Source organism: Sarcophilus harrisii, chromosome 6, assembly GCF_902635505.1.
Source record: "Sarcophilus harrisii chromosome 6, mSarHar1.11, whole genome shotgun sequence".
Taxonomy (NCBI): domain Eukaryota; kingdom Metazoa; phylum Chordata; class Mammalia; order Dasyuromorphia; family Dasyuridae; genus Sarcophilus; species Sarcophilus harrisii.
This window is the reverse complement of record NC_045431.1, coordinates 243,810,528-243,827,661: the sequence shown is the minus strand read 5'-3', so window position 1 is coordinate 243,827,661 and position 17,134 is coordinate 243,810,528. Positions and strand designations below refer to the sequence as shown.

The 17,134-nt window shown below is 60.1% G+C and overlaps 2 protein-coding genes across 2 annotated transcripts; both read right to left on the bottom strand.

The window, feature by feature from the left end:
* TUT1 (terminal uridylyl transferase 1, U6 snRNA-specific) lies at positions 1-8,105 on the bottom strand. Its single transcript, XM_031943973.1, has 9 exons — positions 7,688-8,105; positions 4,180-4,370; positions 3,688-4,003; positions 3,442-3,542; positions 2,735-3,189; positions 2,231-2,340; positions 1,963-2,073; positions 1,691-1,783; positions 1-1,532 (listed from the first exon to the last, which is right to left on the bottom strand). Exons 1-9 carry the CDS (start codon positions 7,767-7,769, stop codon positions 394-396), a joined length of 2,598 nt encoding a protein of 865 aa, XP_031799833.1. The 5' UTR covers positions 7,770-8,105; the 3' UTR covers positions 1-393.
* Positions 8,106-8,837: 732 nt separating this feature from the next.
* Positions 8,838-16,739, bottom strand: MTA2 (metastasis associated 1 family member 2). Its single transcript, XM_031943974.1, has 18 exons — positions 16,589-16,739; positions 16,169-16,236; positions 15,502-15,595; positions 13,951-14,068; positions 13,750-13,813; positions 12,808-12,925; positions 12,523-12,625; positions 12,257-12,356; positions 11,975-12,163; positions 11,786-11,860; positions 11,614-11,672; positions 11,352-11,449; positions 11,104-11,243; positions 10,679-10,907; positions 10,502-10,591; positions 10,286-10,404; positions 9,637-9,773; positions 8,838-9,546 (listed from the first exon to the last, which is right to left on the bottom strand). Exons 1-18 carry the CDS (start codon positions 16,674-16,676, stop codon positions 9,381-9,383), a joined length of 2,055 nt encoding a protein of 684 aa, XP_031799834.1. The 5' UTR covers positions 16,677-16,739; the 3' UTR covers positions 8,838-9,380.
* Positions 16,740-17,134: the final 395 nt, after the last annotated feature.

The window sequence follows — 17,134 nt, the reverse complement described above, 5'->3', positions numbered from 1 at the left end:
TAAAATAGTTCTAATAATACTGGTTGTTTTCCTGATATTCCCACCTTCTGAATCCCACCTAGTCCCAGCCCAATATTTTAAATTTTAAGTATTTTTAATTATTTGCACTGACAACTGAGAGTGGCTGTTAGCTTTATCTGTAGAACCTTTTAAAGTGGATATAGAGGGTAGGATTATGGAGGAAACCTTGCAAGTAAGTGAAAGTAAAGATGCCATTTTCCCCCCAAGGTCACATCCCCCCCATGAAACCCCCCAACTACAAATTCCTGGCTCAGCCCCAAAGCTGGTGGCTTGCTCAGGTTTGGCATTTCTCGGCCTCCCCCCAGGGCAGAGCCCCAAAGAATGACCGGACACGAAGCTCATACAAAAGCGCTTTATTGCCCCCTCGTCTCTTCAGTCGCCCTTCTCACACCCGAGGACGGCCCTGACAGTTCGAGGTAGAAAGCCATGTAAGAAATGATGGAGGTCAGGGAACAGACCCTGAGGATCCTGGAGCTGGGTGAGCGTGAGAAAGGGGCCGGAGGGGCTGGTGGCCGCGGCGAAGGTGAGGAGGGGCCGCGGCGGCTCTGGCTCTGGGCGCTGCTTCCTGCTTTCCTGTGCTATCAGCTCCTGGGTCACCCGAGCCTCTGCCTGCAGCCAGCTCATTTCCCCTTTGGCTTGCTGCTGCAACTGCCTCCGGACCCTGCGCCGCCCGAGCCATACCCGGTGGCAGAGCGTACAGAGCCAGGTCTGTGCCGCCTCTGACCCCGTCTCCTCCCCCTGGACTGCTCCTACTACCTCTTCAGTCCCCGGGTTTTCCAGGGGCTTTACTTCCCTTTCCACCAAAGGCTGCCCAAGTCTGTGCAGCTGCTCCCCCGATGACCCAGGCTGGCCCTCCTCCCCTCCAGCCTCAAGTGCCAGCTCCTTCTCTCCCCCAGCTGCCAGTGCCAGCTCCTCCTCCCCCCCAGCCTCCAGGGCCGGCTCTTCCGTCCCGGCCTCTCCTTGGCGCCCCTCAGATGTCTGTCCTTTCTCCCTCTCCAATCGTGGCCTTTTCCTCAGCGTCCCCCGGAGACGCGCGTCCCCATCGCCGTCTCCTGGGCTCTGCCTCTTGCCGTTCGGCTCGATCTGGCAGCCCAGGGTTTCCTCTAACACCTGGCTGATGGCAGCACAGAGCTGGGAGAAGGGGGCTGGGGGCAGGGGGATGGGAGTAATGGACAGCAGGGAGCTGGCAGAGCGGGGCTGCAGGAGAGGAAGAAGACCCCAGTCCCGGCCCCGGGGAGAGCGGCGCTGGAACTGGAGGCTTCGGCAGTAATTAGCTGATTCCCGACAACAGTTCTGGAGGCGGCCGGCTACCCGGCCCGTCACGTTGGCTGCCACGTTGTGACTCAGGTCAAAAGGGTCCTGTAGGTTCAGAGGGCCGAGGCGCAGGCCCCCCCAGAGACCGGGGGGCAGGCCGTCAGCTACGGGCAGCGGCAGGCCTTCCCTCAGAGACAGTAGTGAGCCTCGGAGCTCCCAGCTGGAGACACAGGAGAAGAACTGGGCCAGAAGGGAGGCTGTGAGGAGGCCAGATGGAAGTCACATGAAGGTGGGCTGTCCACCAAGGCCTTCCCAGAGGACAAGTTGGAGAGATGGACTGCCCGGCCCTCCCGGCCCCTGGGCTCCCACCCGGCCCAGCCCCAACCAATCGCTCGGGCTGTCTCTGGGCACTTACGCAGGGACTCGGTGTTGGCGCTGGGCTCCAGGTGGGAGGCCTCCCGGGGGAAGGTGCAGTCCCAGCCATCCACCTCAACCCGTTCCTCCTCACCTGGGGACACGGGAGAGAAAGGGCAGCTCTAGCAAAGGTAGGAAAGATGGGAAAGGGACTAGGAGACAGATCTCCCCAGAGAAGTCACAATCACTAGACAGGACGAAGGTCTGTCCGCTGGGCAGATGGTGATATGGGCAGGGCGCGGGCACCCGAAGCTCTGGCCAGGGAGGTCATACCTGCCATCTGGGTGAGCCTTGTGAGGGAAGGAAGCACAGGAGGGTCCCGGGTTTGAAGGAAGTAGATCACCAAGAGAGTCAACGCATAATTGTTCAGAAGGGGGCCGCTCCCTGGGCAGAAAACCAAGACTTAGCAGGAGCCACGGAGAGCCTCCGAGGGCCCTCCCAGTCATGGCCCAGCCTGAAGCCCGCAGCCTATGGCTTTGCCAGTCCCTGCTTCTAGCCCGCCACAGAGCAAGGAACCGCTCGCTTCCACAACCTTCCTTACCCGTCAGCCCTCGGCCCTGAGCCCAGCATCGCAGGGTATAGACCAGGGGCCGCACCCGCCTGTCCAGGGCACAGCAGAGATTCAGGAACCGCGAGTTGGACAATGCCAGCCTGAGATAGAGAGAACATGGAGATTCAGCGGGGGAGCCTGGGCCTCCGATCCATACGCTTCTGGGCCTCTGCTGGCTTACAGGCTTCCCAGCCCCCGGATAACTGCCCCATCCCCGTTTTCCTCCCTGGGACCAAGGCAGCTTGGTTTGCAGCTGTGCCCCTGGGATCCAGGATCCAGGACCCTGCCTGCAACTCAGTCGATGCCAAACTGACCCCACAAAGGAGCGCGAAGGCTACAAGTGAGGCCCTGGGCAGCAAGATGGCACGGGACAGGTCCAGAAGGCCCAGAGCAGTGACAGGAAGGGCAGAAGGGGCCGGGAAAATGAGGGCCCGACGAGGGTCCACAAGCTCCTGCTCCCCGAGGGACACGCTCTCAGCGAGGCCCCCGACGCACCTGTTACTGAGGGAGATGTCACCGTGAAGACCAGAGGGCCGGTGGCAGAATTTGACCACGGGGCGTCGAGCCGAGGGCACGGTCCAGACGCTGTGCACGCCGGGGACGCAGCCTCGGAGGACGGAGCCCACGAGTTCCAGCATGGCCTCTCCCTCCCTCTCCTCCCCCTTCAGGGATCCACCAGGTTCCCAGGTCTTCCCCAAGTCCCTTTCTCCCGCCTCCTCCTGGACAGGGGACATGGGGGGCAAGGACTGGGGAGAGGCCAGGGCCTCCGAGGCCAGAGCCGAGTCAGGGGTCGGCGGGGCTAAGGAGGAGGCGGGAGTTTCAGAGTCCTGGGGAGAAGCTGGGCCTGGAGAATCTACAGGGGAAGCTGGGGTGGAAGCCAAGGCTTGAGGATCCAGTGGAGAAGCAAGGGCCGAGTCCAACGCCGGAGAGGCCGGGGCCTTGGGGTCCCGCTGTGGGGGAGAGTCAGGTTGGGCCGACCACCTCCCCCCATCCCCCCCAAGCCTGCGTGCTACAGACCGAGCTGCTCGGCCCCAGCAAGCAGGAACATCGCCTCCCTCACCTCCAAAAGACAAGCTGCCCGCCTTAGAACCTACTTATCCTTTCTGTAAAGTGAGAGCCGGGCTCCCACCCCACGGCCGACACAACCCTTGGGCCGCTCAGCCTCCTCCCCACCCACGGTACCTGGCTCTCGGAAGCCTCACCTGGGGCCCCTCCAAATCCCCCAGATCCAGGAAGAGGTCAAGGTCACAGCCATGAACGTCAAAGCCGTTTGTGGAGGAGCCAAAGGGACGGACGACACAGCCTGGGTGGTGAGCAGAGCAGCGAGATCAGGGGACGCTCAGAGAGACGCCGACTGTACAACTGAAGGGGCAGGACAGGCGCTCACAATGGAGGCACTGGGGAGCAGCTCCAGAGACGGGGTGGTCCGAGGGCTGGGCAAGCCTTACCGGGGAAGAACTCCGTGAAGACTTCCTGCATCAGCGTCACCACAAGGCTGCGCAGCTGCCGCTCGGCCTCGGAAAGCTCCCGGAGGCCCACCAGCGTCACCATCTGGGCCTCCACGTCCGGAGCCTCTGCCAGCCCCTGCATCAGCTGCTGGTCATCCGGGGGTGCCCCCCTGGGGGGTTTGGGGGCTGGAGTCTGGAATTCCTTCTGCTGCCGAGGCCGGACACGTAGCCGATGGCCACCGAGAGTGTGCTGGGGCTGGGACAAGACGGCGTCCCGGGCCCCAGTGTCCCCCATTTCAACAATAGCAAACACACCCTGTTGGGCCACAGCAGAGAACGGTCCTCAGCACCTTTTCTAGTCCAGGCTCAGCTGCCTCAGGCTCACCCATCCTGCCCCCGGAGTCTCTCTTTCCCTGGATCTTACTCCCTTCCCCATCAGCCACCGTCCCTAAACTTGGAAGTCCTGAGGCTTTTGCCGGGTCACTTCCCTACCTTGTCCTTGTCCATGACGATGCTGGCCACGGGCCCAAAGGCCTGGAAGTATTCAGAGAGCTGGGCCGGATCCAGGCCGCGGGGAAAGCCGCTAACAAACACACTCCGGAGGCCCTGGGCCCGGCGGGTAGCTCGAAGCTCTTCAAGGCGGCGATGCTTCTTGCCCACCAGGTGGGCATCCAGGCTGGGCCCTGCAAGGTACACTCATTAAACACAGGTTGTTCCCATCATGCAGATGAGTTTCAATCTGCATAGGGAAGAGAGCCAAAGTGCTTCAAGGAACATTTTAGCTGGGGAAATCTCAAAGGGACCTGGAACTCCCCCACCTCTGCCCCCCAGTCCTTTTACAGTTGAGGAAACTGAGGTCCAGAGAACCTAAGTGACTTGCAGAGGCTCACATAGGGAGGAAGTGAGAGGGACACATTTGAAAGCAGGTTGTCTCCCGCCAAACAGAGTAGGCACAATTCTGGCAGTCCTGGGGGCATGATGGAGGAAGGAGGAAGAGGAGAGATGGGGGCAGGGAGACCAGGATGGGTGAGGAGGAAGAGAAGGGGCCCAGAATATTCATGACTGGACTGGGCGGCGAGAGCCTGGAGGAAGGAAAACGGCGGCTTTCCACCAACAGAAAGAGGGAGACTGGGAGATGAGGCCGGTTGGGCCAAGAGAATCATGGGCTCTGCCCTGAATGTGCTGAGACTAAATAGGAGAGATCCAGGGTAAGGGTCCTGCAGGAAGTCAGATGAGGAAGGAAGGACTAGTGCTCAAGGGCCAGAATCTGGAACAATCTGCAGAGATGAAATGATGGAAACAGAACGTCCCAAAGAGAGCATTTAGAGAGAAAGGGACATAGCCTCAAGATGTCCCCCCTCAGGGGAAGGGGAGGAGCTGCAAGATTCACACCCAGCCCCAGCTCAGCAGTGACTGCGAGTGGGGCCCAGAAAAGCAATCGCCACCAAAATGTTCAAGACCAGGTTCTAGACAGACCGAAGGTATCTGTGTTAAACTGCACTCAGACAGGTTTTCAAGGGAGAGCAGAGGCCATCAGGGACCCCTGGGAGAGCAAGTTTGTAGACTGGTGGCCTCAGAAAGAATATGAACAGACAATTTTTAGATGAAGAAACTAAAGCCATTTCTAGTCATGTGAAAAAATGTTCCAAATCACTGATTAGAGAAATGCAAATTATCTCAATAAATAAATCTTAATTAATTCTGAAGCACCACTTCACACATCAGATTAGTGAAGATGACAGAAAAACAGGTTATTTTTACCTTCTGAATCCAATTCTCCCTTTGCAACAAGAGAACTGTTCGGTTCTGTGCACATACATTGTATCTAGAATACACATTAACATGTTTAACACATATAAGACCGCCTGCCATCTAGGGTAGGGGGCAGAGGGAGGGAAGGGAAAAGTTGGAACAGAAGTGAGTGCAAGGGATAATGTTGTAAAAAAAATTACCCAGGCATGGGTTCTGTCAATAAAAAGTTATTAAAAAAAAAAAATGACAGGAAAAGATAATACTTAATGTTGGAGGGGATGTGGGAAAACTGGGACACTGATAATTGTCGGTGGAACTGTGAACACATCCAGCCATTCTGGAGAGCGATTTGGAACTATGGCCAAAGGATTATTAAACAGCGCCCACCCTTCGTCTGTATCCCAAAGAGATCATGGAAAAGGGAAAAGACCCACATGCGCAAGAGTGTTTGTGGCGGCCCTTTTTGTGGTGGCAGAGAGTCGATGGCCACCAAGTGGGGAGTGGCTGAATAAGCTGAGGTACAGGAAGGTGACGGAATATCACTGTTCTATAAAAATGAAGAGCAGGCCCATTTTAGAAAGGCCCGGAGAGATTTACACAAACTGGTGCTGAAAGAAGCAGGCCCGGGAATCCACCGTACACAGCGACAGCAAGAACGTGGAACGATCAACTATGAACGGCTCGGTTCTTCCCTCGGTTCAGTGATCCCGGGCAATCCCAAGAGACTTTGGAGGGAAACTACCATCTACCTCCAGAGAACCACGGCGATGGAACGTAAATCAACACAGGCTGTGGTCGCTTTTCTTCCCTTTTTCTCTCTGGTGGTTTTTCCCCTTTGCCCTGATTTTTCTCTCCCAACGTACACAGAAAATTGAATGAACATGTAGAACAGAAAAAGGTTTCACCTATAATTGGGGGGAAACAAAAGCCAAGCTACATAGAGCGGGAATGAGGGTGAGATGTGAGTGAAAGCGAGGAGCAATGTCAGCTCGGGACAGTGACGCCATCCGCAGGCTGGGGGCGGTGGAGGGGGGAACAGGAGGGGGCACGAGCAGAGCCGCAGAGAGGCTCTGACAAGGAGGCCCGGCCATGGCCGGAGAAAAGACGAGGCTGCCCAGAGGTTTGGCGACGAGAGCTCAGGACGGGCCAGCTCAGTGGGAGAGCTCGGGCGGGCAGGAATCCGCCAGCCCCGTCCCGGGGTCTGGGACCCATTCGCGATTACGCGAAGCTGGGGCCTGCGCCTGCGGGGGCTGCGGGGGCTGGGGGGCCTGCGGGGGCTGCGGGGGCTGGGGGGCCTGCGGGGGCTGGGGGGGCTGCGGGGCCTGCGGGGGCTGGGGGGGCTGCGGGGGCCTGCTGGGCCTGCGGGGGCTGCGGGGCCTGCGGGGGCTGGGGGGGCTGCGGGGGCCTGCTGGGCCTGCGGGGGCTGGGGGGGCTGCGGGGCCTGCGGGGCCTGCGCCTGCGGGGGCTGCGGGGGCTGGGGGGGCTGCGGGGGCTGGGGGAGCCTGCGGGGGCTGTGGCTTCTTTGGGCAAACTCCAGGGGCATAAAACAGGAGCGGAGCTGCCTGGGGGGAGGGGGGGGCGGCCATGGGCAGGGGAGGGACAGGACAAGAGGTCCCGTGCTCAAGTTTTAAGACCCCCGCCGTTTTCTCCGGCTGCCCTCCCCCACTGAGAAGCCGCATCCCGCCGCATCGGGATGGCGGAGGCGGATGTGGGCCCTCCCGGGCTCAGGCTCCCTTCTTCAAGGGGCCGGGCACAGAGCTGGCCCAGGTCGGCGTTTGGGGGCTTGGCCGGGCCCGCCTCAGCCGGCAGGGGGTCGGTGAAGTCCCCGGGACAGAGCCAGGGGCCAGAACCGGAGCTGGCTTGGATGTGGTCCCTTGGGGGAAGGGCTGGCTGACCTCGATGCCAACTGAGTGACCCCCTGGGGCCCCACGGCTTCCCTCCCCAGCCTCGGTGCGCCTCCGAGCTGAGCGGGCTCCCACCCCGCACTTGGGGGCCGCTGGCTCGGAAGGAGCCCTTCCCCCTGCAAAGGCAGGCTCGGGGCCCGCCCAGCCCCCGAACCCCCGCCGGGCTCCGCCTCGGCCCGACCTCGCGAGGGGGCGGGGCCCGGAGCCCGTCTCAGAGCCGACTCCCGAGCCCTGGGTCTCCCGGCCTCGGGCGGGGGCAATCAGAGGGCCCGGGAGGCCGCGGGCGGGGGGCCCATTCCGCCCAGCCCGGGCTCCGTCCCAGGCCCGCCACTCCGCCCCCTTACGATTAGCCGTGTTCACGTGGCAGAGGCAGCATCTGAAGCCCCCGCGCGGTAAAGCCTCCACATCCGGCTCAGTCGCCGCCATGGCTCCCGCTTCAAAACGGGACTGGACGCGACTTCCGCCACCACCGGAAATGGGTCGCCGGGCACCGCGAAATAAGAAGGCACTTCCGCCACTCTCGGGGAGCGGGAGGCTCGTTCGGCGGCATCCCCGACAGAAGCAGTGCACGCGGGGTCTCCAGCCCCACCCTCCCGGGTCATCTGCATGCAGCCACGGGATTGGCTAGTTCTGAGTGGCGCCTGTCGTTGATTGGCCCACGCCGAATATGAATATTCAAGAGCAACGGCTGAGCGGTCGGGGTCTCGAACTGCCCGGGGCTCCCAGCTCCGCTCCCCCCATCCCCCCCACCCCCTCATAGGCGACCCGGGCGGTCGTCGGGCGGACCCCACGTGAGGGGAGGGCCACCCCCTGCCTCCGAGTCCCCCGTGGGGCGCCGCGCCTGTCGGGCAGCTTCCGGCGGATGCCCCGCCTCCGGGCCCCAGTCCCGCCCCGAGCCCGAGGGGAGGCAGAGGGGTCCCAGAGTGCCCCCTGCCCCTCGTCTCGGGCACTTGGCGGTGGAGCGGGTTCCCCCGGGTCCGTGACCGGCTCTCGGGCCTCCCTTATTTCTCCTCAGCGGGCGGGATCCTAACCCTGCTGGGGAGGCAGCGCGCCCACGCGGGACCCCGACCCCGAGGTGGGCGCCTGCCCGTAACCCGGGCCGCTCCGGCGCGCTCAGGGCATCACGTGAGGGCGTCCAGAAGGCCCGGCTGCAGCTGCCCTCAATTGTTCATCAGAAAAATGGGCCCACGTGGGCTGCCTGGGCCCAAGGCAGCTGCAGGGAGAGCAGAGCCTTCCATCCCTCTTGCTCCTGGGCCAGACCTGGCCCGGGGCGTGGGGGCGTGGGGGCGTGGGGCCTCAGACTGGGCCTTCTCGGCCGCCCCCTCCCCACCCCACTGGTCCATCTGCGACGGCGATCTCCATCGGCAGTCCGGGGCCGCGTGATGTGCCAGGGCCGTGAGCAGGACACCTGTCGTGGGGAGAAGCCCCGTGCACCCCCCCCTCATTCCCCACTACCCCTCCAGCCCCCCCTCAGAGAGCAGCAGAGGCGGGAGGGGCTGAAGAAAAACAGCTTTTTATTTCTGTCGCTCTAAGAACGGATTACAGATTCCAAGGTTAAAAAACGGACAAAGGGTCTTTTATTTCTGAGTTGGTGTACAAAAGGCGGGGCGTGGGGGAAGGGCAGGGGCGTGGGAGGGCCCGAGCCCACCTCCAAGCCCACCCGCGGGCCGCAAACCCGGAATTGGAAGAGAAACAAGACTGGAGACATGGCAGTGCCCGCCCCGCCCCTGCAGGGACCAGCTGGCACCCTCCTCTCCCCTCCCACACTCCCCAACAAGGAGAGGAAAAATTAAAAAAGTTTTAAAAAACCCTCCCCCCAAAAAACCTGCCCCAGGACCGAGTCCTCTGCATCCCCCCAAACTGGCTATACCGTGGATTTCCCCAGGACCCGGAGAAGGTCAAGGAAGAGGCAGACTTGGTGTCTGAAGCTGGGGCGAGCACTGCGATCCCCTCCCGGGGGAGGCGGATGCCCCCGGCCCTGGCACGTCAGGGGGGCCGGGGGCCACCCTCCCATCTGCTCCCTTCCCCCAAGGACGCTTAATCCTCCAGGACAATAGGCTCATTGGTGCTGGCAGGGTGTGGGGGTAAAGGGGGAGGAATCGGGGCCCGGACCGGAGGCAGTGGCGGCTTCACCTTCAAGGGCAAGTTGGGCCTGCGTGCGGCCCGCCGCATTTCCAGGTGAGTCAAGGCCTTCCGTAATGCCCTGGTGGGGAAGAGGAGGGCAGAGGGCTCAGAGACTGCAGGTGCCGTCCCCTCCCCATGGGCCACCCCACGCCGCCCAACTGCCCGCTACCTGGTATCTTTTGTGGCCACAAACACCACCGGGTTGGGGGCATCTGCGGGGTTCAGCTTCTGCCGCTTGGCTGCTGGCTGTGTGCTTGATCGAATCCCTGAGGTGAGGGGCCTCCCATTGGCTGAAAATGGAACCACCTAGAAAAGGGGAAGGGGAGTTTTCCAGAGCTCAGCCGGGCGCCTCAGCCAGACTCGACACCCGGCACTTGAGTCCTCGGCCTCCCAACTCCTGAGCGAGCCAAGGGTCGGTCAGGGAGCACTGCCTTACAAGGGCTGGAAGCCAGGAGGTACAGGGCTAAGAACATGGGGCCTGAAGTCAAGGAGACATTAGTTCTCAAATCCAGCCTTTTGACACGTGCTGTGTGACCCTGGGCAAGTTCTTGAACTGTCTGCCTCAGTTTCCCTTTTGGCCCTGGGCGGGGGCAACTTCCAGAGCTATTGTAAGGATCAAATGATTTCGTATTGGTCGAGTGTTTTGCCAACTTTTGCTCTCTAGATGCCGACCCCTGCATGAGTGTGACAGCTACTGCTTCCAAGTCCTCAGAGGCCCAGTGGATTAAGGAGAAAGAAGAGATTCCAGAAAGCCACCCCCCCCCCCCCCCCGCCTGCCCCATCTGAGGGCAGCCTGAGCCTGGGTCCCCCCCACTCACACTCTCATAGGCACGTTTCACCACGATGCCCCCCAAGCTCCGGTTCTGGGTCATTTGGTTCCTATTGATCGGTGTCTTTGTGCCTCGTGGCGTTTTTGGTTTCAGAGGAGCCTGGGCCGCTGCAGGAGAGAGAGAGAGGGAGGCCTTCCTGAAGCCCCGGGGCCCTCACCGGTCCCTGCCCTGCCTTGCCTTACTGTCCCACCGCCCCATACATACCGAGGTCTTTGACAATGGTGGCCAGGGGCAGTCGCACCAGGGGGTGAATCTTGAGAGGCGTCTTGGCTGCCTTGGGGAGCCGGATGGAGCCTACGACACAAAGTTTCCCGGTGTGGGTGACCGCCCGCCTCAGCCCGGCAGGGCCCGGCCACCTTAGGGCACCGCCCCCAGGCTCACATTCGGCCTTGATGGCGTTGGCGTTGATGGGGGCGTAGGGTCGGCGGGCAGCCCTCCTCGGCTGCAGCAGATCCCTGCACATGCGCCGGGCGAGACGGGTCAGCTTGGTCGTCTGCAGCAGAAACGTCTGCCTGTTCTTGGCCAGCAGCTTGGCCCGGTTGGCGCTGGTTGTGTAAGGTGAAAGGCTCTGGGCCTCGGGGCGAGACAAGTGGCCCCGAGAGTGCGGCTCCTGGCAGAAGGAGGAAACAGCGTCAACGGTGAGCTCTGCCGCCCCGGCCTTCTGGGCCAGGCCCACCCCCACCTGCCACGTCCGCCGACCCAGGGGAATAGGCCCAAAGCTGCCGGGCGTCAGCACGGGCCGGCAGCTTGCTCGAGCTCTTGTCTTCTTGGCCCACTCCACAAAGCCCCAAACCCGGGCTCCTTACGGTAGTACCCCGTGCCGCCCCCTCCAGCTGCGTCGGCGTCTTCAGCCCCCCATACTTCTTCCAGTAGATCCAGCAAGAGGCACAGAGGCGGCACTGCATGTTGGGGGGGCCCCATGCATACCACTGGGCCGACTGGGTGGCTGGAGAACACAAATGGGTCAGCTGGGGGGGAGGGGGTGCTCGGAAGGGACGAGCCCAGCTCCCCATGGCTCAGAGGCAGCCCAGCCCCCGCCGGCCCCCACACTCACTGTGGCAGCTCTCGCAGGTCAGCCCCTTCTGGAATCCGGCACCGTTCATGCCAGGCTTGGACCCCACGGAGATGATCTGGTTTGGGTTCGGCTTAGTGCTGGGGGCATAGAGAATGGGAGAATGGAGGCATAGACGGCTTCCCGCCACTGGGAGTGGGCAGCTTTTCACCCCTCCCAGCCCAAGGCGGTTCCGGTCCGCTCCAGATCACAGACAAGGAAAGAAAGGTGCCCGTTCCCCTGGTGCCCACTCGCTGCCACTTACTAGGTAGGGATGTAGACCTGTTTCAGTTTACTGTCAGCTTCGGCTGCTTTTAACCTTTTCTGTGGGCGTGAGAAGGGAGACACCAATGTGGGGATGGTCCTGGGCTTGAGGTCCCCTGCCCCCGCCAGTGGCTCAGGGCTCCCCTCCCAGGCTCCCCAGCCCAGTTCTTCACCTGCTGGATGTAGCGGTCGGTGGTTTTCCACATGTAATAGAACTGGACGATACTGGCGAGAGACTTCCAGGGGAGCTGGGGAGGTGATGCAGAGTGAGCTGGCGCCCTCGCCCGAGAACCCCGAGCCCCTCGCTGCTGCGGCGGCGGCGGCTGTGGCCTAACCTAGCCCGTCTCAGCCTCACTACTCACAAAGTCCTGACGGATATCATTGAAATCCTTGCCGTATTTCTCCAGCGCCTCCTCGAAGAGCATGGCCTCTGAGGCTGACCACTCCTCCATCTCGTCCCGACACAGCACGGGGCCGCCCTGGGGCACCAGCGTGGACATAGCTTTGGCCAGGTCGTAGCCATTGCGCTGGAGAGTGTCCATGGCGTGGAACTGCAATGGGGGCAACATCGCGTCAGGCCTCTGGGGCGCAGCCCGGGCCCCGGCCTCTCCCTGCCCACGCCAGCCCAGCCAGCAGCCACTCACCAGGGTGATGTCTCGGGAGGCAGCTGCTGCACTCATGTGCAGACTTGGCTGCCGGATGGAGCTGCTGCAGTCCAGGGCCCTGGCGAAGGTGCCCACGGCACTAGGGGTGGAACAGCGGGTCACTGGGACAGGAGGAGGCTCCAAGGAAAGGGGAAGAGAAGGAGGGAAACAGCCCAGCCTCCAGGACGCCAACCGGGACTGAGAAAGGGCTGGGCCTCCGGGGCCCGCCTCCCCCCACCTCGCCCAGTCACCCACCCAGCCCTCACCGGGCCACGACGAGGAACTGGTCAATCTGCCGGTCGGTCAAGGGGTTGTCCGGATCCCAGACTTTCATTTCCATCTTCTGCTGATTTCGATTATCAGACTCGCCTGGAAACAAGAAGAAAGCTGTCAACACAAGAGAAAGAGGGAGGGGGCACGCTGGCCTCCCCATCCTTGTTGGGCAGTGCCCCCTTGCCCACATTCAGCCATTCCAAGCTCTCTGGCTTTTCCTCCCCCTCCCCACGGACTGGCCCTCTCTGCTCTCTCCGGCCTCAACCGCCAGGTCTCACCTTCGGCCAGCCGCTCAGGGATCTCCGCTTGGTACTTGCAGCCCACCCGGATCTCGCCCTGGTCGGCCAGAAGCGTTTTTTGCACGGGGTCAAACACCAAGGAATAGAAGAAGCAGTCCTGGAGCAGAGGATGGTAGGAAGTGGCTAAAGTGAGCCTTCCCCTCCCCTGCCCAGCTGATCCCCCCACCGCTGACTGTGGTCTCATTCCCAATCAGCCACTCCTGGAGTCTTCGAGCTCCCCAACTGCCGCCCCCTCACTCCTCATAGCCATTGCCACATCTCAGCATCTCCTCGCCCCCCCCTCTTCTCCCAGCCACAGGCTGGCTCAGGCCGTCAGCACCCTTCCCTCAACCACTGCACTAGCCTCCTCGTTAACCTCTCTGCCTCTCCAACCCAGCCTCCACAGAGCCATCAAGCTTATTTCCTTAAGGAAAAACATCCCCAACTCTTCCATGTTGCCCAAATTTAACTGGTTTCCCAACAACTTTAGGGAACTGTCTGGCGCTTGAGCCCCTAAACCTGCCTTTCCAACCTTACTCTCTCCCTTCCCCATCCTGCATTGCCTAGCCTGGCCCAATCTGCTGCCTCTCTGTTCCTTCACATGTATCTCAGGATCTCTGCACCCTCGGCACTGGCACTGCCCCAGCCGGGCACTCTCTCATTTCTCAGAATCCCAGATTTCCTTAAGACTCAGCCCAAGTAACAGTTCCTAAATCAAGTATCTCCAGAGCCTCCAATCACTGCAAATATAAATTGGCTCTGAACCTAATCATCCACGTGTGTGCTCTCTTCCCTATTAAAACTTGTACAGGGCGGCAGGGGCTTTGATGTCACCCAGGAAGCCCCATCCCAGTGGCCACCTGTCGTCCCCTCCACACCTGGCCATCCCGCACTAGTTCTCCCCAGACCCCTCCCTTCTGCCCACACAGCCCTCTTGGTCACCTCCTTCTCCAGGTACTGGCTCAGGATGTCCGTTTCGTTCAGTAGCGTCACACTGCATTTCCCACTGCAAGAAGGGAAAGAGGTCCACAATCCCTGCATTTTATCCTCCATGAGGCTCCCTGCCCTCGCCTTTTCCCACCTAAAGTGAAGGAGTAGGAACGGGAAAGAAACCTCAAGAAATCCCCATGCCCTGTCCCCTACCGTATGTGGGTGGCTGGCAACGATTCAAACTGTCTAGAAAGGAAAAGCTCTCGGTGCTTCAGCTGGTGCCTCTGCTGCTCCGAGACTCCGGGCTGCTTGGATTCCTCCTCAAATTCCCCTGGGAAAGGAAAGAGAATCAAGGGCAGCTGGGGAGGGGGAAGGCAAGGGGGGGCCCTTCCCTTATGTCTGTCTCCCGTTCCTGCCTGCCTCCCTCCTACTTTCCCTCTGTTACACGCTTGCCCCAAGGCGGCTTCAGCCCCAATGCTCGGGTTCCAAGCTGTTCGGGAAGAGCTTCCACAACCCTTTTGTAAGTCTCCCGGATCTCCTCCCTAAGGTAACTTCAGAAGCTCCTCCCAAAGCCTAGAACTGATGCTAAGACAGAAGCAAGCTCTGTTCCACCTCAGTTGCCAACAGGAATAAAAAGCCAGAGAAGTGATACCGAGCTGCCCTGGTCCAGATTCCAGGCAGACTCTCGATGCCCACACCAGCATGGCCACAAGACTCGCTTGCTCTTTGTCTGGCTCGCAGCCATTGCCTTTCAGGGAAAAGCTTCCACCCCAACATCTCACTATCCCTCCCCCACCCAAGGCCTTAGGCTGGCCAAGAAGCCCAGTTGTAAAGGGTTAACAAGGATGGGCGCCAAGCAAAGGAGAAAGGGGTAGGATAGCAACAAGCCCAGGCCCATTGGCCATTGTTCCAACTACCAGGGAAAAGGGGGGTGCGGGAGGAGCTCGCAGCCGACTCCTCCCCTTGCCTCCCTGCTCCGGAAACCATGGCTAAGGCAGGGGGACCACACCCCCCAAACCCCTTCTGATTGGACAAAGCCAAGGTCAGCCCCTGCCAGATGGGGCAGCAAACCCCAAGGGGCTATGAAACTTGGAGAGCCTTGTTCCCCATTAACCCTTTAGTGCTGGAACCTTAGTCTAAGAGGTTGAAAATAGAAACATCAATGGAGGGAGGGCAAAGAGATCAAAAAGGAAAAGGGGAAAGAATGCTAGAGATGAATAGTTACTGGAAAGCGGAGGGAGGAAAAAAGGGATGCAAGGGATGGAGAAAACGACAGAGGGAGAACAAACAGAAGATGAAAAAGGGAAAGAGAAAGGAAATTCCAACGTTCTTCCTCTTGCCAAAACTACTCTTAAGACTTGAACAGCCAAATGCTTCAGTATTTAAACAAACCACCTCCCCTTCTTCCCAAGCAGGACACATTGTGGGTTTTAATCCTTCCTTTCCTCTTCACTTCCCCAAAACATTCTGTCCATAACTCCTACTCCATCCAAAATTCATCCTCAAGTCCCTATTTCTTCATGACTAGGTTCATTGTTTGCACTCCACCCACAACCTCTCATAGCTCCCATCTATTGTCTTCCCCACCTCATCTTGGCTCTTATCACATTCCTCCTCTGAGCTACTTTTCTGACACAGGAAGACAAAAACCCAACCCCTCCCAAAATACATCTCCCCCTCCCCACCTTGGTCACAAAACCAAAGGAAACACCCAGAGACTGGCCAAGGCCCAAGAACATGAAGGGAGGGGGAGAAGAGACTTACTGGCATTGCTGTCAGCCAAGCTATTGAGGCTGCTAGAGATATCCCGTCTTCGGAAAAGGCAGACGACCTTCGCCTCCACATTCCCATTTGCAGTCTAGAAAGAAAAGGCAAAGTGGTGGAAATGTATTAGAGGGAAGCAGAACCGTCTAAGGAAGAAGGGCCAGCAACAGGGAACATATTTTCTAGGTGCTCATTAGAATAACCTCAAGAAATTAGGAATCCAAGAGCACGAGGAGGGGTCTCCCAAGTCCCCTCTCACCCAAGGACTTCAACACTAGGCCAGGGTCAAAATAAACCCAGCAAGGACACTACAGGATGCCTGAGAGAGCAACATGAGGGGAAGAAGCCCAAGGTCCTCCCTTCCAGCCACCAGAAGCCAATAGTGTCTAAAAGGGATCAGCTGGAGGCTCCAGTAGGGAGAAGTGGTTATTTCCTGAGTCGGCCCTTGTTACTCCTGGACAGCTCTAGGAACCCGAGCTGCTTATTAGAAAGCTGGTTCTCACATTGGGCTGAAATCCACCTTTCCCTGATTTCTGTCCTTCGAGGCCATGCCAAGCACACAAAGAAGCCCGCGTGTTCCTAGACTAATGTTCAGCTCGAGGTCTCCTAGGCCCACTGACATCCTTAACCCCCCCCCCCCCCACTTATCCCACTTATTCTCTCTTACCTTATTGAGCTCCTCAATCCTTCTCACCAGGTAAGGATTGCTCGAAGAGTTCTCAAAATAGACGTAATCTGCAGTGGGAAGAGCCAAAGCCCTGAGTCGGAGGAAGCTCCTTAAGCTCAAGGGAATTGAAGGAGGGAGAGGGGATGCAAGATGAAAAAAGGAAAGGGGGGAGGGGGGGTTAAAAATCCCTTGAAAAGGAGGGGAAGAAGCCGGAATGATGAAGGAAAAACTTGGAACTGAACTCTAGCCCCAAGAAAAAGCAGCAGCCAAGAGTGTGCCCTTGCATCCCTCCCTGTGATTCAATCAACCAATCAGCACTCCCTGTGTCCCGAGGACTGAAGATACAAAGAGAAAAGCAGCTAATGCCTACTCTCGGCCCAAAGGCCAGAAGGATCTTTGCAAAAACAAGGGAGCACTAACCAGAAATGAGGGGGCACCGGTGGGGGTCCAGGGGCACCTGAAGCTGCCTCTCAAGCGCGGAGGAGCCCAGGCCAGCCCCACTCTCCATCTTCCCGGAGGACAACCCCCCATCCCTGCTTTCCCTTCCCACGGAGGCCGCGCCTGGGTTGGCGCTTTGGGGGCAGGGGCTGGGCGGCCCGAGCCCCGGCGGGAAAGGAGGTGGATAGGGAGGGGGCACGAATTGGAGCCGGAAATACGGACTTCAAAGCGAGCCCGACGCAAACAGAAAGAGACCTGGGCCAGGAGAAAGTTCTTGGGCTGCGCCGCAGGAAAGGGGCCCCGAGTTCCCTTCGCGGGTAAACTCTCGGCTCTGCTCCCCACCCCCACCCCAAAGAAACTCCGCCGGGCCCCGCTCCCCGCGGGCAGCACTATCGCCCCGGAAGATCAGCACGAGCTCCGCCTGGGGCGCTACCTCCAAAGGGGATCTGGGGCGAGCGGGGCCCGGGGGCATCCCCGGCACCGCGGAGGGGGAGCCGTTGGGACCTTGTCCAGCCCTGAAGGGGCTAC